Below are 20,229 nucleotides of genomic sequence, written 5' to 3' on the forward strand. Positions count from 1 at the left end.
TTTTTTAAATGTCTGTTAAGTTTTAAGGACGTACTTTCCAACTTTCCAGCCTTAACACTTAAGCAGTGATTTTGATACAGAGACTTCCACTTTCTCTGAACCCAGGGATGCTGCCCGGATGCTAGTTTAGAGTTGGGCAGGTTGGGAAGTCCCTGGCACGACTGATCCATTACCTGTGTCATTCACCATAGCAGTTTTGTTTGTTTGTTTGTTTGTTTTGCGGTACGCGGGCCTCTCACTGTTGTGGCCTCTCCCATTGCGGAGCACAGGCTCCGGACGCGCAGGCTCAGCGGCCATGGCTCACGGGCCCAGCCGCTCCGGGGCATGAACCCGTGTCCCCTGCATCGGCAGGCGGACTCTCAACCACTGTGCCACCAGGGAAGCCCCATAGCAGTTTTTGATGAAAGGTTTTTCTAACTGCTTTTCCCTGGGAATGATTTTCCCCACGCAGCTGTCCTTCCTTTCTCCTGCATGTCGTCCTGTCCTGGCAGCCAGATCATCAAATCCTAAGAGGAGGGATGGGGAATTTTCTCCATGTGTCTCTGGAGCTGGTAGCCAGGCATTCACGGCCACAATTAAGAAAGCAGAGGTCAGAAAGGCAGGGTCCGTCTGTGGGCTGCCTTGGCTTCTTGGTCATGATAATTTTTGTAAATTGAAATAATCTTCTATTTTAGCCATGTCAGCCTTAGGCCACATGCATTCATGCTTCACTGTCAAGCGTTGGGAAATGAACCTATCCTTCTTTACCCTCTCACTGTTCCATTATCTTCAGTTTTTGTTATTTTTTTTAAAATAATTTTTTTAAATTTATTTATTTATTTTTGGCTGCGTTGGGTCTTCGTTGCTGTGTGTAGGCTTTTTCTAGTTGCTACTCTTCGTTGTGCGCGGGCTTCTCATTGCAGTGGCTTCTCTTGCTGTGGAGCACAGGCTCTAGGCGTGCGGGCTTCAGTAGTTGTGGCACGCGGGCTCAGTAGTTGTGGCTCGCGGGCTCTAGAGTGCAGGCTCTGTAGTTGTGGTGTACGGGCTTAGTTGCTCTGTGACATGTGAGATCTTCCCGGACCAGGGCTCAAACCCGTGTGCCGTGCATTGACAGGCGGATTCTTAACCACTGCGCCACCAGGAAAGTCCAGTTTTTGTTATTTTTATAGAGCTTGTGTTTATAAAATTTATATTATGCAAATGTAATCATAATCAGGATTTTCATGTTTTTTAAGTTGTTTCCAAAAATTGAATACTAATAAATAGCATTTGCATTGTTAAAATATTTTTCACTCTGGAAGTAATTGGTGTGGATCAGTGGTGAAGACAGTGTAATCCTGTGTCATTTAAACTTTGCTGTTGGAAAATTTAATGTTTTAATATTGGATTCTCTTATAAGTCCACCTTGAAAATTTACAGAGTGAGTAATTATGCTAACTTTTTATCAAATAAAAATTAGGTACCGTGTACTGCATCTGATTTTAAGGGTTTGTTATCAGAGTTGTAGCAACCCAGGTATTACTGAATTTCCATTGTGATCTAAGGCCTTATGTTTTATGAGTTGATGCAGTTTGTTCAAGAAAAACTATAGGGCTACAAACGACTAATGCTGGAGGTACTTGGAGTTTACACTGTCAGTTGCTTAATGGTTTTGGTGGCTTCCTGCTGCCTGTGAACATGTCCAAATGCTCAGGCTGGATCTGTTCCGAGCCTTTTGCCCTCGGCCTTCCTTCCACACCACCCTCCCCGCCCTCCCTGCCCTCCCTGTAGCCTCAGCACACCGTGGGCAGCCTGGGCAGCGGCAGGCGCAGAGCCCAAGTGCTGGCTGCATGCGCGGCTCATGGGATCTCAGTTCCCTGACCAGGGATTGAACTGGGCCCTGAGAGTGAGAGCGCCGAGTCCTAACCACTGGACTGCCAGGGAACTCCCAAATGTTAATTTTTTTTTTTTTTCCCGTTGAATTTTTAACCTTTGAGGTATATAATCCTCACTGTGCTCTGTGGTGCCAGGCAACAATAGTTAGGTTTTGTTATTGTATGTTTTTGCCCCCCAATTTCAGTATTCTGAGCTAGATTGTAAGTGTTTCATTGAGTTTTGGACAGTGTCAGAATAACATTTTTAAGTGCATTGAATAAAGTACAAAGGACACGAACTATGTTGAAATCCAAGAGCCCTGCTTGAGGACCCGATAGCACAAGGTCTTTCTGGTGTGGGAAGTGTGGTGGGCTTTTTAATTTTGGAATGATGTCTTGAGTTTTTTGGAACTCTGTAAATGTGACCTTGTTTACTGGGATATCATTCCTGTGTTTGTTTAGACAGTACTAATGTATAACATTTTTATGTGTTCACTTTTGGATTTGGTGAATATACATCAAAAGTACATGTTTTACTTTTCAGTGCGCAGAGAAATCGAGACTCTTAATGACCGTTTAGCTGCCGAAGGACAAGCAATCGATGGGGCAGAGCTGAGTAAGGGCCAGCTCAAAACCAAAGGTAAGGCTGCCTTCCCACAGGACTCGCCCTACACATTACGCTCGGAGGGAGTTTGGAATTTAGTGGAGGACAGGACTCACTTCCTTTCTGCAGTCATCAGGACTTGGAATAATGTAATTTGGGTGTGGGTGTAGAAGGAAGAGGAGGTTTCGGGAAGCCCCGTGTCCCATGCCCCTGGCTTGCATTGTCTTCCTGTGTGGAACAGAAGGTGGGGCGAGCTGTCTCCCTGTCCCAGCTCTGACGTTCATGGCGCTTTGGTTGTGTGATTGTCTTGACGGTTGGTTCTGTGTCTCTGCAGCCAGTCACAGTACCAGCCAGCTTTCTCAGAAACTGAAGACTACCTACAAGGCCTCCACCAGCAAGGTACGTGTGGCTCTCAGCCTGTCACGTGTATGTAGGGTGTGCACATATGTGCGATAGAGAGAAACCTAATTTTTAAAAGGAGTATTGTCGATGTTAGGTGGCCACAGTGCATAGACACCTGGACGTTACCTTTGTTACTGCGGCTGATACATTATGTGTTAGTGTGGTTTTTTTTTGTGGGAAAGTACATTTTGTATTGTTATTTGGCTTGATACGGAGATTCTGAATTTGGAGAAGCTAATAAATGGGTATAAAGCAGTGGAACTTACGTTCTGAGCTATAGTTACATTTTAGTTCACCGCTTCTTTAATTTCCTAAGTATGATCAAGAAATGAAGGTCTGTGTCCAAGGCAAATAGAGATATTTGTCATATTTTGCTTTTTTAAAAATTATCTTCTTCTGACCTTCTTAAAGTGGCAAAGATTTAATTATTTGGGAATTAATTTATCTATGGGGGAGTACTGTTATGAAGTAATATTTTGAGGTAATTTTGTGTGCATCACCACGTTGGAGTATTTGGAATAAACAAAAGATAAATTAATTACCTAACCTTAATGAGTGTACATTACTTTTGCTAAACCTTAGAAAAAAGTTGAAATTTGTGGCGAGTCTGCTGTGAAGGCTATAGTTAATGTTAGCTTTTTACTTTTCCAATTTGCTCTCTTCAGCTTAAAGTTACTTATGATATCCACAGTGAGATGAACTGCAATTCAAGGAGCAGCTTCATTCTTACGCTTTTTCTGCTTATTTGAAAGTCTTTGGTAATTTTTTGTTGTTTAAAAATCTGAATATTGCTGACTTTTTGTGTTTCCTTTGATTACTCTAGAGTGTAAGTGGCTAATTAAAATTTTTTTATTCTGTATTATCTAGCTTACACTTAGTAGTTTTGCAGTTTTTAATAAATTAACATTAAACTACTTCTTTAAAATGTCAAGTGGGGTTATGTTCTTCCTTATCTAACTTCTTGTTATATTGTTTTGAATTATATTGTTTATTCCAGTTTATGTATACAGTGTATGGTCTTAGAATTCCAAAACTTTGTGATCATTCCTTTTTTTTTTCAATTTTATTTATTTTTGGTTTATTGTTTGGTCTTCGTTGTGGTGCTCGGGCTTCTTATTGTGGAGGCTTCTCTTGTTGAGGAGCACGGGCTCTAGGTGTGCAGGCTTCAGTAGTTGCAGCATGCGGGCTCAGTAGTTGTGGCTCACAGGCTCTAGAGCACAGGCTCAGTAGTTGTGGCACACAGGCTTAGTTGCTCTGTGGCAGGTGGGATCTTCCGGACCAGGGCTCGAACCCGTGTCCCCTGCATTGGCAGGCGGATTCTTAACCACTCCGCCACCAGGGAATTCCCTGTGATCATTTCTGAAGTAGAGGAAGAAAGGATTATATAGAGTTACCCCTTACCATGAGTAGTAAAACTTAAGAATTGGGCAAAGGTAAAAATATGTACAATAATTGCTTTAAAAGAATGTGTTAGACATATTTAAAGCCCCAGTCATTTTAGAAACTAAAAATTCATCTGGATTAGAAAAAAACATCTTCATAGCACTGTGCACCCATCTTAAAGAGTGAAGGTGAACATGGAGATCTGGCGTATTTTGCCCTGGCCACAGCGTGAGTTCTCATAGTGGAGCCGGGAAGGCTTCTCACTCCCCCGCAGACCCACCCTTCCTGGGGGCCTGAGACTCAGCTCTAAGGCCTGTTGGGACAGCGCCACATTCTAACCGGCAAACCACTTTATAGGAACTTGTGAAATTGTTCACACAGGTTTTTATAAAGATAAGTATCTTTTGCTGTGAAAAAGCCTGTTTTGGTTTTTTAGAGCACTTTAAGTTGTATCTCAGTGCAGAATAATTCAGAAGCATCCTTCTGCTTTTCCATCACAAATGTTCCCTGGGAGTAATTCAGTCTGTCTTGTGGGCCTCTTTGCAGTTGTGTCTGAGTCCACATTTTTAAAGTAGTTCATAGGTGGTCAGAGTATGACAGACACCTGGAAGCAGCACCTGAGACCGTTTGCTCAGTATCATCAACTGCATGCCCTCTCCCCATACTCCTCTGGAAATGCAGTCGGCACGAGTCTTGGCCGTGACCGGAATGTTGGCCGTGACCCCAGTTTCTGCTGGTCGAGTCGGGGCGGTTTGTGTCTCGAAACAGTGCTGTTCTGGGAAGCTTCCCACCGCTCACCGTGCGCTTTGCCCCCGCCCCTCCTAAAGGCGTCTGAAGGGCACCAGAGGCACAAAAAGCACTTTTCCTTGTGGAGGGACCGTGCGGGTGTTGCCGGATTGGGTGGAATATGAGCTTTCAGAAGGAAGAGGAAGGTGAGGGTGTGAGGTTGAGCAAGGCCTTCTTTCTTTTGGAAGCTCATATTGTATCCTGCCCTTCTTTTAAATTTAAACCCAGTCAGTGGAGCCTGTTTATTTAACTTGTGGAAGAGTGGGTCTCTCCGTTGTGCATCTGTTTTAGTCTTTCACTGTATCAGGAATCATTTGAAGGCTCATCCTGAGGTGGTGGAACAGTGGATTGTGTTTTAAGCCTTTATACTAAAAATAAATTTAGATACATTTTTAGGGCTTTGCTAATAAATCAGTGTTTAAAACAGCTCTGTAATACCACCCATTTTTCTTTTTCACTTGATTTTACGGTTTCAGTATTCTGATTAATTTAATTATTCTAATTTAATTAAAAGCTGAAAAGCCATCTTTTATCTTAGACAATTTAGAAACCAAACTCTTTGTGTTTAATTAGCATCTTCCTCGTGCACTTATAAAAGAAAGTGAGAATTATTTGCTGTTTGTGTCATACAGGAGCAGAGCAACAGCCCTTTCCTAGTGCAGGGCCGGTGCCGAGCCCATGCTCAGTAACCTCATCTATTACAAGTGTTGTCTTTTGTTTCCTTCCCTGCCTTGGACTCTTTTCCTCCTGATAATATGTGGTTGGTATGAATTACCAAAAATAAAAAAGCACAAGTTCCCAAATAATAAGAATAATTAGCGTTAAGGGTTTGGGGTATACCTTCCTAAGTTTTTTTTTTTTTTGAAAATTTGGATATTTTGTCTGATGGTTTGGATTTGTGGGAGAGGACGTGTAAGGTACACAGGTAGGCAAGCATTGGAAGTGGGGGGATCGTGGGGCTCTTCCGAGGCCTTCATAAGGACTTTCTTCCTGCTATGTGAGATCCAGCTGCACCTATGTTGTGTTGCTGTAACATTTAAAATTTTCTATTCAGTGATTTATGCATCTTCAAGACATGCTGTCTTATTTTTTTTTAACTTAAACACATTCACTCAGTAAATTACCATCACAATTTCAGATCGTCTCCAGCTTCAAGACCACCACGTCCAGGGCAGTGTGCCAGCTCGTGAAGGAGTACATCGGCCACAGGGATGGCATCTGGGATGTCAGTGTGGCGAGGACGCAGCCTGTGGTGCTGGGGACCGCGTCTGCCGGTGAGTCCACACCAGCCTCACTGCTAGCAGCCGTGGCCTGCCCTGGAAGCAGAAGTGGCCGAGTGGCGTTGAAACCTAAGCATGTAGAGGAGTCTGCCGTCAGGAGCCCCAGGGTGGTGTTAGAGAGACCCCCCCCTTTCTCCTCATTGGAGAGGAGATGCTTTTGAGAGCTAGTTAAGGTGCGTAACCTAATAATCCTTCAGAAAAAAATTCCTAAAATTAAAAATGTGCTCACTTGTGGAAAATGACTGCCAGCCTGTGAAAAGTTACTCACTAGCTCCTACCTTTTATAGTGGAAATAGGAAATGCTAATGTCATTAGAATGATGAAGAAAGTTCTTTCTTTTGTTTAAGACTGTGTTCATATGTGAGCACCCCAGATTATTTTGGAAATTACAGTTTCAGAAAAGAATACAGAGACCCTTTTCTGATATTTCTGAAATCTCACTTGGATAATCGGCATTTTGTTTCAGGTTTCCCTTATTAAGGCTCCTTTTTAGCTTTTTATTACTGTGCCCAGAGAGGAGAGGTCCAAAGAGCATGTATTATCTCAAATAATTTGTAACTGGATTTGGATGCTACTTGCATTTGAATATAGCTTTTGATATTCTGAAAAGTCTTAATATTTCAACAAAATAACGAGCCCTTGACTCAAGTGACCCCTGTGTCCCAAGTCCCCAGCCTGGTGCCGGCAGTGCACAGTGCCTAGGCATTCAGGTCTCTAGGTTCCCCCTGCTGGTTCTGTGGCCTTGGATGGGTCACTGGCCTCCTATCCTCTCGGATCAATTGGATCACAGAGGAGTTTGAGCACAGTTGCACGAGGTACTGGTGGTGATGTAACTTCTCAGTTTTAGAATTTTTATCTTCCTCTTTTATTAAAAAGACCATAAAATCGGCAGCTCACTCATGTTCGTTTCAATCTTGCAGATCACACGGCTCTGCTCTGGAGCATTGAGACGGGGCGGAGCCTCGCCAAGTACACGGGCCACGTGGGGTCAGGTGAGCAGTGGGACCATGGGGCGTCCTCTCCCAGGGAGGGCCGGGCCTCTGCCTCTGACTGTGTGAGCTTCACGAAGGGGCAGCTCAGCTCCCTGAACAGCGTTGTCCCAAGGGTGGCGTAGAAAGCTGGCCACCTGTGCACACTTTGGAACTGGAACATGTGCACTAGCATCATGAACTGTGTTCCATTGGGAGGGTCCTCGGTGCAGAGGTGCTTTGTGCGTCAGCCCCTGGGATCCTGGTGGGTGTGGATGTGGGGCTTTTTCCTGTGGGCACTGGTGGGCAGATGTCTCTGTTCCTCCCAGCGCCCCGGCTCCAGGCCATGTGCCACGCTGCCCCCCGGCTCACTCACCCCTCACCCCTGCTGACAGGCTTGGCAGTGGTGTCCGCCCTCCGCCTCCAGGGTTAGGTGTGTCCCCCACGGACTTGGGTGAAACCCCTTCCTCTGCGTGTCTTCCGTCCTGTTGGGGGAGGGAGTACCTGCTGTCCTGTCAGGGCCGTGGCCAGGCTCCTCCTTCTCTTAGGGTACCTGCTTTCGTCTATCCCTGTCGCCTCAGCGTGAGAACCAACTCCTACCTTTCCACATGGAATGTCCCCGCCCCATATACACTCCTGCCTCATCTGCCGTCCCCTCCAGCTGGGACCCACTGTCTTCCCCCAGGTCTGTGTCTGGGTGGCTGCTGCTGCCTGCAGTGGATGTGACAGGCTAAATAGACAACCTAAAAATTAAAGTGTTAGCCAGCCTGTATAAAAAATTCACAGCAGTCTCCTGCTCATCCCTCCTCACTCCTCATTTTCACTTCTGAAAAGGTGACCACTTTTAACAGTTTTAAATAGTTTGCTTTTTTCTTCTATTTAAAAAACTAGTCTATCTTATTATTTCTTAATTTTGGAGTTTTCTACAAGGAAGTGACTCTTATTAAGGAGAAGGAGATTGGCTTGCTTCCTCCCTCCATCCCTCTGTGCTCCTCGTCATCGTGAAATGGTTACGGCTCAACTTCCATTTAAATGGATGTTCAGGTTTTACCTACTTGTGGCTGCATCCATATAGTTCACAGCTCCCAAGCACGTACCTTACTTGCAATCCCCAGTTTTGCTTCCTCTGAAGGGAAAAGTGGCCTTTTATTTTGGTCTTGTTTCGTGCAGATCTGCCTGAAATGTGGCATTCCCTGCATGTCTGTGTTCCTTTGCTGTCACTCTGGCCCCTCCCTGAAGCCTCCCCTCCCTCTGACAGTTGGTACCCAGGACTGTAGCACAGATGCCTGCAGTCTACCTCCTTTGTCCTCCTGGGCTTTCTCTCCACCTCTGTCCTCCGTTACCTCCTGTCTTCTGTTCTTTCTCTTTCTCCAGGGAAGCCTGTCTTTCAGTAGCTTCCTTCTTAAAGGGTCTTACAGGAAAAATTTTGAGACTGTAAAATGCTTGAAGAATGTATTTTACCTTTACACTTGATGGGTAGTTTGGCTGAGTATAGTCTTCTATGTAGGAAGTACTTTTCTTTGAAAATGAAGATAGTGCTCTGCTGACCTGTTTTTTTTTTCTTTTTAAAAAATTTAAAATTTTTTATTTCTTATAAATTTATTTATTTATTTATTTTTGGCTGTGTTGGGTCTTTGTTGATGCGCAAAGGCTTTCTCTAGTTGCGGTGAGCAGGGGCTTCTCTTGTTGCGGAGCTTGGGCTCTAGGTATGTGGGCTTCAGTAGTTGTGGCGTGTGGGCTCAGTAGTTGTGGCATGCGGGCCTAGTTGCTCCATAGCACGTGGAATTTTCCCAGACCAGGGATTTAACCTGTGTCCCCTGCATTGGCAGGCATATTCTTAACCACTGTGCCACCAGGGAAGTCCCTGACTTGTTTTTTCATAGCTTTCAGAATTGATATTAAAAGTCTAATAATGCTCTTTTGAATCTTGGTCCTTCATAGGTAGTTGGATATTTGTCTCTGGAAGACTTTAGGATTTGTCTTTTAGGTCTTCTTACAAAAGCATTGTGTTGGACATTTGGTGGGACTTGGAGGTCTAGAAATGTACCCCCATGTCCACTCAGTCACCTGCAATCACCCCCGTGTCCACTCAGGTGCCATCACCCCTGTGTCCTGTTGGCCCCCTGTGGTCACCTGTGTGTTTGCACCCTGGCGTTTCCCGGGTGCCTCTTCTCACTGTCTTCCGTCTCTGTTGCTATGAGTTTGTGCCTGTTTCTTTCTAGACTTGTCATGCACTTAGAGGAGTCTGAGGAGAGAGCAGAGCACAGGCTGCTTTGGGCACTGTCTTTGTCGTGTTTACGCCCTGCTTTTGCTTTTTCCACCTGGTGGTGCTGATTGTGTGACTGAGTTACTGTAACAGGGGAGTGTGGAGCCCTGGGGTTTTTAATCAGCACAGCTCCCTGCAGGTGGGTTGACGTGCCTAGCGCCTGCCTCCTTCCTCTTGGGTCCTCTGAGCAGAATGTGCCCACCTGTGGACTGGCGGAGCTGCCTCCAGAGAGGAGGTGCCCGAGGTTTGTGCCCTTTCCCCCCACGCACCCCCTAACCCCTGGCGTTAGGGAACCGAGTGGAGCCGGCCGGGTGGGGGCATGTGTCTTGTTAGACACACACGATCTTGGAGCTTGTTATAAGGAACTGTGGTCTCTGGCCCCCTCTCTTCTATTCCTCATGTGGCTGCTGTGAGTGACATTAGCTGTGCTGTGAATAAGCTGCTGGTGGGGCTGTGGGTTGGCCCGACCCGCTGACTTTGGGCTTTAAGGCCTCGTTGCACCCACACATGCTGGGGTCCCCCCACCCCACGTAGTGATGTTGTGCTGTTAACGTCTGTGTGAACAGTACTGAGAATAAACTGGCCCTGCAGCTGGTGGTCATTGGCGCCCACCGTTTGCCAGATTCTTGGCTAAGCACGTTGCCTGCGTTCTTCACTTAAACCTTGTGGTCATCTGTGAGTATTACAAATGTTCCTGCTTGCAACACTGATTTGCTGGAGTTCACATAGACACCAGAAAGTAACAATTGATGGTTGAAATTGGGGGCATTAATACTGTTTGTTAGTAGTGTTTATTTGCGGCATTTTCTATTTAACATTTTTAAGGCAGTCACAGCTTTCACCAGCTCTTCCCACAGTTCTCTCTGGTCTAGTGTTAATGGTAAAAGAGCATCTTCTAGCATTTTTCAGATTCTTAGAAAAGTATCAATCTAATGGCGTACCTGACAGAGTCTTAGTGGAAGAGAGAACTTGCTGAGGTTTGGGAAGCTCCCTGTACGTCCTGTGTCTGGGCTGTGGGGGGTGTGAGCTGGCTCTCCAGTGCCTTGGGTCGGTATGTGTTGGGGTGACAGGGAGCTGCCGACTGGGAACAGTGACCTCCACCCTTCCAGCCTCTCGTTGTCTGCCTGAGGAGAGCTCCTTGGCAGGCAGGCAGGCTCAGGACCGGTCAGTCTCCGGGCAGTGTTGTCATGGGGCCGGAGCCTCCCCAGGACACCTTGGGCAGATTCCTGCATCTGGAGAGGAGACTGGGAGGGTATCATAACTGTTCTCATCTGGTCCCGATCCATTCCGATCCGAACCGTCCCTAGGCCATCAGGGGCTTGCCTTCTCTGAGTTCCTGAGTCTTATGGAACAGAACAGACTGGGTTTTTGGAAGGGTGGGCTTGTGGACAGCTGGGTAGGCAATAAACAGTGTGCACCACCATAATCTGCTTCTGCTTGTTATAATTACGTTTTCTTTTTTCATCCTGGTTTATTTTTAACTCTAGGTGACTTCCCTATGTATAAAAAATAGATTATTAATATCCTTTTTCTGTGTAGCCTATTCTTGAGCAGAATATTTAATCCTATTCATATTTAGTTACTTTGTATTGTATCTCTCTTCTTTTTTTTTTGGCCACGGCATGTGGCACTACCTCTGTTCTCTTTAACTTACGTGTTTATTCATAGTTTAACTGAATTAGGATATTTAATATTGAACTATCATAGTTCCTTTAGTTTTTAAATTTAACTTTGCAATACATGCTGTAATTATAATAAATATTGATATGTTCTTATTTTAAACCTGTTTCTGTAATATTTTTATTTTGCAGTAAATTCCATTAAATTTCATCCATCAGAACAGTTGGCTCTCACCGGTATGTTGATTTTGGTTTTTTATTTATTGAACAGTTATTGCTGATCTGAAAACAGCTGTCATCATTCCTTTCTCATCAGTAGCATCAGGCTTAGCCACACCTTTCACAGAAGTTAGTCGTTAGTAGACATTTTACAAATTGCACGAGAAATGAATAAAGAAAACTATACTGAGGGGTACTTTTTTTTTAAAATGAGTAGTGGATTGCGAATTAGGTGAACTTTTAATGTCAGCTTGAACTCGGCCGCGTTCTCCTGGAGGTCTTTTTACAAAGCCTGTCCCTGCCACCGGCTCTTCCTGCTTGCGGGAATGTGCTCGCTTCTCTGATGCTGTCGGCACAGAGATGAGGAATTTAGCAGCCCCGAGTCGGGCTCTCTGCAGGCCCGCATCTTTACTCCTTCCCAGGCAGTTCACCTGGAAAGAGCTGTGGTACCTTGGGTTTGTCTTCATTTCACGTAGTTTAAAAACACCTTGATTATAGGGACTTCCCTGGTGGCACAGTGGTTAAGAATCTGCCTGGCAATGCAGAGCACACGGGTTTGAGCCCTGGTCTGGGAAGGTCCCATATGCTGGGGAGCAGCTAAGCCCATGCGCCACAGCTACTGAGCCCGTGTGCTGCAACTACTGAAGCCCATGCACCTAGAGTCCATGCTCTGCAACAAGAGAAGCCATTGCAATGAGAAGCCCGTGCACTGCAACGAAGAATAGCCCCTGCTCGCCGCAACTAGAGAAAGCCCACGTGCAGCAACGAAGACTCATTGCCGCCAAAAATAAATAAATTTTTTAAAAAAAGCCCGTGTGCAGCAACGAAGACCCAACACAGCCAAAAATAAATAAGTAAATAAATTAAAATAAAAATTAAGAAAAAATAAAATGACACCTTATCATATTGAGTTTTTCCATAAAACTGTCTGACACCTGTGGACCCCCATGGTGTTTTGGGGACACGGATGGTAACCTGAAGGACGAGTGTTTGTCTAGATAAGAGGTCAGCAAGCTTTTCTGTAAAGGACCAGAAGTAACTGTTTTCATCTTGAGGCCACACGGTCTGAGTCACAGCTGCTCAGCTCCGTTGCCACGGAAGCAGCAGAGATGGTGCACGGATGAGGGGATATGGCAGTGGGCAGTGACCCTTGTTTGTGTTTACAGGGTGGGTGGCTGCCTGGATTTGGCCCATGGGCCAGTTCTGCTTACCCCAGGACAGAGGACAGAAGTGGGACTAATCAGTGCTCTTACACTCAAGTCAGTCAGGTGGCAGGGTCCTTTGAGGGTCCAGTTTTAACAGGCCTCCCCCACAGAGCTAGTGGATGCCTGAATCAACATCTGGGGAGTAAAGGAGGCCAGGAGTTTAACCTAGTTATGTGGGCCATTTGTTTTGTGGTTGGGAAGAGACGGAGACCAGTGACAACCAGGCTGGAATGAAGGGGATGAAATCGAGACACGTCAGGAAGCTGCAGCAGGAAATGGAAACATAAAGTAGTGGCCTGGAGAGTGGAGCGCCAGACGGGGGTTTGGACAGGATGCTGACTCGGAAGGAGATGGGCAGGTCAGGCACTAAATCCATTCGACGCCACAAGACACGTGCCGCCATTTGCTGCCTTGGGGAAGCTGTGCAGCCACGCAGAGAAGGTGGGGTTCAGACAGTGCTGTCGTGGGGGCAGTGGAGGTGGCCCTTTCGCACGTCTGCGGGCCTGCCTGTGCCCCTCACCTGCCCTCTGTTTTTTCCCAAGTCCAAGTATCGCCTTGCGGCCTGGCTGGTGATAGCAAGGTCTCAGTACCAGGGGCTGCATAGCCAGCTGTGGGGCGCATCCAGGTTCAGTGAATGGGAACGTGCCCTTGAGTTATTTTGGGTTTCTGTTTTCTTAGGTTGGCCAGATGGAAAATAAAATCTGCAACTTGTAAATTTTCTCTGAACCTTCACAGCTTTCCTCCCTAAGATGAAGGGGGTTTATTTTTATAGATAATCATTATCTTTGTATACTTTTGCTATTCTCAGTAGCGTTACATAGTCTCAGAAGTAGCTGTTTAAGTATAGTCAGTCACTTGCAATCCCTCAGGTACAGAATTTAGCAGGAGCCTAGCCAGCGCATGTTTGCACCTCGGGTAATTTCCCCTCTTTCTCTCCTCAGCTTCTGGAGATCAGACCGCCCATGTCTGGAGGTATGCGGTTCAGCTGCCCACTCCTCAGCCTGCAGCCGACACTAGTGTAAGCAGCACATTTACTTACCCTGAAAGCACGATATGGGGTATGTTGGTAGGTTCTGGATGCTTGTGAGTTTTAGGATAAACTTACAATTTGTGTTGTGGGCCGAATGTGTGTGTCCCCAAAACTCATAGGTTAGATAGAGTAGAGTCCTAACCCCCCATGAGGCTGTATTTGGAGATGGGCCTCTAAGGAAGTCATTAAGGTCAAATAAGGTCACAAGGGTGGGGCCCTGATCCAGTAGGATCGGTGTCTGTAGAAGAGGCACCTGAGGGCTCCCTGTACCTTCTCGTTGCACGCACCGAGGAGAGGCCATGTGAGGACACCTGCCAGCCAGGACACGAGCACTCACCACAGCCAGAGGGCTGGCCCCAGCCTGGCTGCTGAGCGGACCAGGGCCGAGTCTTTGTCTGTATCCGGGTGTGTTTGCTTTCACTTTCCTTTCCACAAATGTTAAACGTTTACATTACTTCTTTAAAATTTTATGGTTAAGTTATACTTCTTAATATTTTATGTATTTGATTTTAGACAACTTGTCTGTCTTTCATGTGAGGTAAATCCTGTATGTCACTGGTGCATGTGATATCATTTGCATGTGGGTAAAGTTTTTTTTTTGTGCCTGCTTCCTTTTTTTTAAAATTTAATTTTACTTATTTTTTTATACAGCAGGTTCTTATTAGTCATCCATTTTATACTCATCAGTATATACATGTCAATCCCAATAGCCAATTCATCACACCACCACCTCCCCGCCACTTTTCCCCCTTGGTGTCCATACGTTTGTTCTCTACATCTGTGTCTCTATTTCTGCCCTGCAAACCAGTTCATCTGTACCATTTTTCTAGGTTCCACATGTATGCGTTAATATATATTTGTTTTTCTCTTTCTGACTTACTTCACTCTGTATGACAGTCTCTAGATTCATCCACATCTCTACAAATGACCCAATTTCGTTCCTTTTTATGGCTGAATAATATTCCATCGTATATACGTACCACATCTTCTTTATCCATTTGTCTGTCATTGGGCATTTAGGGTTGCTTCCATGACCTGGCTGTTGTAAATAGCGCAACCATGAACATTGGGGTGCATGTGTCTTTTTGAATTATGGTTTTCTCTGGGTATATGCCCAGTAGTGGGATTTCTGGGTTATATGGTAATTCTGTTTTTAGTTTTTTGAGGAACCTCCATACTGTTCTCCATAGTGCCTGTATCAATTTACATTCCCACCAACAGTACAAGAAGGCTCCCTTTTCTTCATACCCTCTCCAGCATTTGTTGTTTGTAGATTTTCTGATGATGCCCATTCTAACTGGTGTGAGGTGATACCTCATTGTAGTTTTGATTTGCATTTCTCTAATAATGAGTGATGTTGAGCAGCTTTTCATGTGCTTCTTGGCCATCTGTATGTCCTCTTTGGAGAAATATCTATTTAGGTCTTCTGCCCATTTTTTGATTGGGTTGTTTGTTTTTTTAATATTGAGCTACATGAGCTGCTTATATATATTAGAGATTAATTCTTTGTCCGTTGATTCATTTGCAAATATTTTTTCCCATTCTCACGGTTGTCTTTTCGTCTTGTTTGTAGTTTCCTTTGCTTTGCAAAAGCTTTTAAGTTTCATAAGGTCCCATTTGTTTATTTTTGTTTTTATTTCCATTACTCTAGGAGGTGGATCAAAAAAGATCTTGCTGTGATTTATGTCAAAGAATGTTCTTCCTATGTTTTCCTCTAAGAGTTTTATAGTGTCCGGTCTTACATTTAGGTCTCTAATCCATTTTGAGTTTATTTTTGTGTATGGTGTTAGGGAGTGTTCTAATTTCATTCTTTTACATGTGGCTGCCCAGTTTTGCCAGCACCACTTATTGAAGAGACTGTTTTTTCTCCGTTGTATATCCTTGCCTCCTTTGTCATAGATTAGTTGACCGTAGGTGCGTGGGTTTATCTCTGGGCTTTCTATCCTGTTCCATTGATCTGTATTTCTGTTTTTGTGCCAGTACCATATTGTCTTGATTACTGTAGCTTTGTAGTATAGTCTGAAGTCAGGGAGTCTGATTCCTCCAGCTCCGTTTTTTTCCCTCAAGACTGCTTTGGCTATTCGGGGTCTTTTGTGTCTCCATACAAATTTCAAGATTTTTTGTTCTAGTTCTGTAAAAAATGCCATTGGTAATTTGATAGGGATTGCATTGAATCTAGATTGCTTTGGGTAATAGTCATTTTCACAATATTGATTCTTCCAATCCAAGAACATTGTATACCTCTTCATCTGTGGGTATCATCTTTAATTTCTTTCAACAGTGTCTTACAGTTTTCTGCATACAGGTCTTTTGTCTCCCTAGGTAGGTTTATTCCTAGGTATTTTATTCTTTTTGTTGCAGTGGTAAATGGGAGTGTTTGCTTAATTTCTCTTTCAGGTTTTGCATCATTAGTGTATAGGAATGCAAGAGATTTCTGTGTGTTAATTTTGTATCTTGCAACTTTACAAATTCATTGATTAGCTCTAGTAGTTTTCTGGTAGCATCTTTAGGATTCCCTATGTATAGTATCATGTCATCTGCAAACAGTGACAGTTTTACTTCTTCTTTTCCAGTTTGTATTCCTTTTATTTCTTTTTCTTCTCTGATTGCCATGGCTAGGACTTCCAAAACTATGTTGAATAATAGGGACGAGAGTGGACATTCTCATCTTATTCCTGATCTTAGAGGAAATGCTTTCAGTTTTTCACCATTGAGAATGATGTTTGCTGTGGGTTTGTTGTATATGGGCTTTATTATGTTGATGTAGGTTCCCTCTGTGCCCACTTTCTGGAGAGTTTTTATCATAAATGGGTGTTGAATTTTGTCAAAAGCTTTTCCTGCATTTATTGAGGTGATCATATGGTTTTTATTCTTCAGTTTGTTAATATGGTGTATCACATTGATTGATTTGTGTATATTGAAGAATCCTTGCATCCCTGGTATAAATCCCACTTGATCATGGTGTATGATCCTTTTAATGTGTTGGATTCTGTTTGCTAGTGTTTTGTTGAGGATTTTTGCATCTATATTCATCAGTGATATTGGTCTGTTGTTTACTTTTTTTGTGACATCTTTGTCTGGTTTTGGTATCAGGGTGATGGTGGCCTTGTAGAATGAGTTTGAGAGTGTTCCTCCCTCTGCTATATTTTGGAAGTGTTTGAGAAGGATGGGTGTTAGCTCTTCTCTAAATGTTTGATAGAATTCACCTGTGAAGCCATCTGGTCCTGGACTTCTGTTTGTTGGAAGATTTTTCATCACAGTTTCAATGTCATTGCTTGTGATTGGTCTGTTCATATTCTCTATTTCTTCCTGGTTCAGTCTTGGAAGTTTATACCTTTCTAAGAATTTGTCCATTTCTTCCAGGTTGTCCATTTTATTGGCATAGAGTTGCTTCTAGTAGTCTCTTAGGATGCTTTGTATTTCTGCAGTGTCTGTTGTAACTTCTCCTTTTCATTTCTAATTTTATTGATTTGAGTCCTCTCCCTCTTTTTCTTTTTTTTGCTACTCTATTTATTTATTTTTAACATTTTTATTGGCGTATAATTGCTTTACAGTGGTGTGTTAGTTTCTGCTTTATAACAGAGTGAATCAGTTATACATATACATATATCCCCATATCTCCTCCCTCTTGCATCTCCCTCCCTCCCACCCTCCGTATCCCACCCATCTAGCTGGTCACAAAGCACTGAGCTGATCTCCCTTGTGCTATGCGACTGCTTCCCATTAGCTATCTGTTTTACATTTGGTAGTGTATATATGTCCATATATACACTACCACTCTCTCACTTTGTCCCAGCTTACCCATCCCCCCCACCATGTCCTCAAGTCCATTCTCTAGTAGGTCTGCATCTTTATTCCTGTCTTGTCCCTAGGCTCTTCATGACCTTTTTTTTTTTTCAGATTCCATATATATGTGTTAGCATACGGTATTTGTTTTCCTTTTTCTAACTTACTTCACTCTGTGTGACAGACTCTAGGTCCATCCACCTCACTACAAATAACTCAATCTTGTTTCTTTTTATGGCTGAGTAATATTCCATCGTATATATGTGCCACATCTTGTTTATCCATTCATCTGCTGATGGACACTTAGGTTGCTTCCATGTCCTGGCTATTGTAAATAGAGCTGCAATGAACATTGTGGTACGTGACTCTTTGAATTATGGTTTTCTCAGGGTATATGCCCAGTAGTGGGATTGCTGGGTCATATGGTAATTCTACTTTTAGTTTTTTAAGGAACCTCCATACTGTTCTCCAAAGTGGCTGTATCAATTTACATTCCCACCAGCAGTGTATGAGGGTTCTCTTTTCTCCACACCCTCTCCAGCATTTATTGTTTGTAGATTTTTTGATGATGGCCATTCTGACTGGTGTGAGATGATATTGCATTGTAAATTTGATTTGCATTTCTCTAATGATTAATGATGTTGAGCATTCTTTCATGCGTTTGTTGGCAATCTGTGTATCTTCTTTGGAGAAATGTCTGTTTAGGTCTTTTGCCCATTTTTGGATTGGGTTGTTTCTTTTTTTGATATTGAGCTACATGAGCTGCTTGTAAAGTTTGGAGATTAATCCTTTGTCAGTTGCTAAATTTGCAAATGTTTTCTCCCATTCTGAGGGTTATCTTTTCGTCTTGTTTATGGTTTCCTTTGCTGTGCAAAAGCTTTTAAGTTAATCATTAGGTCCCATTTGTTTATTTTTGTTTTTATTTCCATTTCTCTAGGAGCTGGGTCAAAAAGGATCTTGCTGTGATTTATGTCATAGAGTGTTCTGCCTGTGTTTTCCTCTAAGAGTTGGATAGTGTCTGGCCTTAACGTTTAGGTCTTTAATCCATTTTGAGTTTACTTTTGTGTTTGGTGTTAGGAAATGTTCTAATTTCATTTTTACATGTAGCTGTCCAGTTTTCCCAGCACCTCTGATTGAAGAGGGTATCTTTTCTCCATTGTATATTCTTGCCTCCTTTTTCAAAGATAAGGTGACCATATATGCATGGGTTTATCTCTGGGCTTTCTGTCCTGTTCCATTGATCGATATTTCTGTTTTTGTGCCAGTACCATACTGTCTTGAATAGTGTAGCTTTGTAGTATAGTGTGAAGTCCACAAGCCTGATTCCTCTATCTCCGTTTTTCTTTCTCAAGATACCTTTGGCTATTCGGGGTCTTTTATGTTTCCATACAGATTGTGAAATTTTTTGTTCTAGTTCTGTGAAAAATGCCTCTGGTAGTTTGATAGGGATTGCATTGAATCTGTAAATTGCTTTGAGTAGTATAGTCATTTTCAAAATGTTGATTCTTCCAATCCAAGAACTTGGTATATCTCTCCATCTATTTATCGTCTTTCATTTCTTTCATCAGTGTGTTATAATTTTCTGCACATAGGTCTTTTGTCTCCTTAGGTAGGTTTATTCCTAGGTATTCTTTTTGTTGCTGTGGTAAACGGGAGTGTTTTCTTAATTTCACTTTCAGATTTTTCATCATTAGTGTATAGGAATGCAAGAGATTTCTGCATTAATTTTGTACCTGCTACTTTACCAAATTTATTGATTAGCTCTAGCAGTTTTCTGGTAACATCTTTAGGATTCTCTATGTATAGTATCATGTCATCTGCAAACAGTGGCAGCTTTACTTCTTCTTTTCTGATTAGGATTCCTTTTATTTCTTTTTCTTCTCTGATTGCTGTGGCTAGAACTTCCAGAACTATGTTGAATAATAGTGGTGAGAGTGGGCAGCCTTGTCTTGTTCCTGATCTTAGAGGAAATGGTTTCAGTGTTTCACCATTGAGGATGATGTTGGCTGTGGGTTTGTCATATATGGCCTTTATTATGTTGAGGTAAGTTCCCTCTATGCCTACTTTATGGAGGGTTTTTATTATAAATGGGTGTTGAATTTTGTCGAAAGCTTTCTCTGCATCTATTGAGATGATCATATATGGTTTTTCTCTGTCAATTTGTTAATATGGTGTATCACATAGATTGATTTGCGTATATTGAAGAATCCTTGCATTCTTGGGATAAACCCTACCTGATCATGGTGTATGATCTTTTTAATGTGCTGTTGGATTCTGTTTGCTAGTATTTTGTTGAGGATTTTTGCATCTATGTTCATCAGTGATATTGGTCTGTTGTTTACTTTTTTTGTGACATCTTTATCTGGTTTTGGTATCAGGGTGATGGTGGCCTTGTAGAATGAGTTTGAGAGTGTTCCTGCCTCTGCTATATTTTGGAAGAGTTTGAGAAGGATAGGTGTTAGCTCTTCTCTAAATGTTTGAAAGAATTTGCCTGTGAAGCCATCTGGTTCTGGGCTTTTGTTTGTTGGAAGATTTTTCATCACAGTTTCAATTTCATTGCTTGTGATTAGTCCGTTCATATTTTCTATTTTTTCCTGGTTCAGTCTCGGAAGGTTGTGCATTTCTAAGAATTTGTCCATTTCTTCCAGGTTGTCCATTTTATTGGCATATAGTTGCTTGTAGTAATCTCTCATGATCCTTTGTATTTCTGCATTGTCAGTTCCTTCTCCTTTCTCATTTGTAATTCTATTGATGTGAGTCTTCTCTCTTTTTTCCTTGATGAGTCTGGCTAATGGTTTATCAATTTTGATTATCTTCTCAAAGAACCAGCTTTTAGTTTTATTGATCTT

General features: G+C 43.1%; 1 protein-coding gene across 3 annotated transcripts in view; it reads left to right on the plus strand.

The window, feature by feature from the left end:
* WDR37 (WD repeat domain 37) overlaps positions 1 to 20,229 on the plus strand; it is a 59,435-nt gene that overhangs the window by 15,839 nt on the left and 23,367 nt on the right. For all 3 annotated transcript variants that reach the window (XM_082841645.1, XM_082841644.1, XM_082841646.1), the window contains exons 4-9: positions 2,377 to 2,472; positions 2,771 to 2,835; positions 6,146 to 6,281; positions 7,208 to 7,279; positions 11,333 to 11,377; positions 13,506 to 13,582. In XM_082841645.1, coding sequence (XP_082697771.1) covers positions 2,377 to 2,472; positions 2,771 to 2,835; positions 6,146 to 6,281; positions 7,208 to 7,279; positions 11,333 to 11,377; positions 13,506 to 13,582 — 491 coding nt within the window. The remainder of the gene's footprint in view (positions 1 to 2,376; positions 2,473 to 2,770; positions 2,836 to 6,145; positions 6,282 to 7,207; positions 7,280 to 11,332; positions 11,378 to 13,505; positions 13,583 to 20,229) is intronic.

This window comes from Leucopleurus acutus (genome assembly GCF_964270905.1).
Source record: "Leucopleurus acutus genome assembly, chromosome: 1".
NCBI classification, from domain to species: domain Eukaryota; kingdom Metazoa; phylum Chordata; class Mammalia; order Artiodactyla; family Delphinidae; genus Leucopleurus; species Leucopleurus acutus.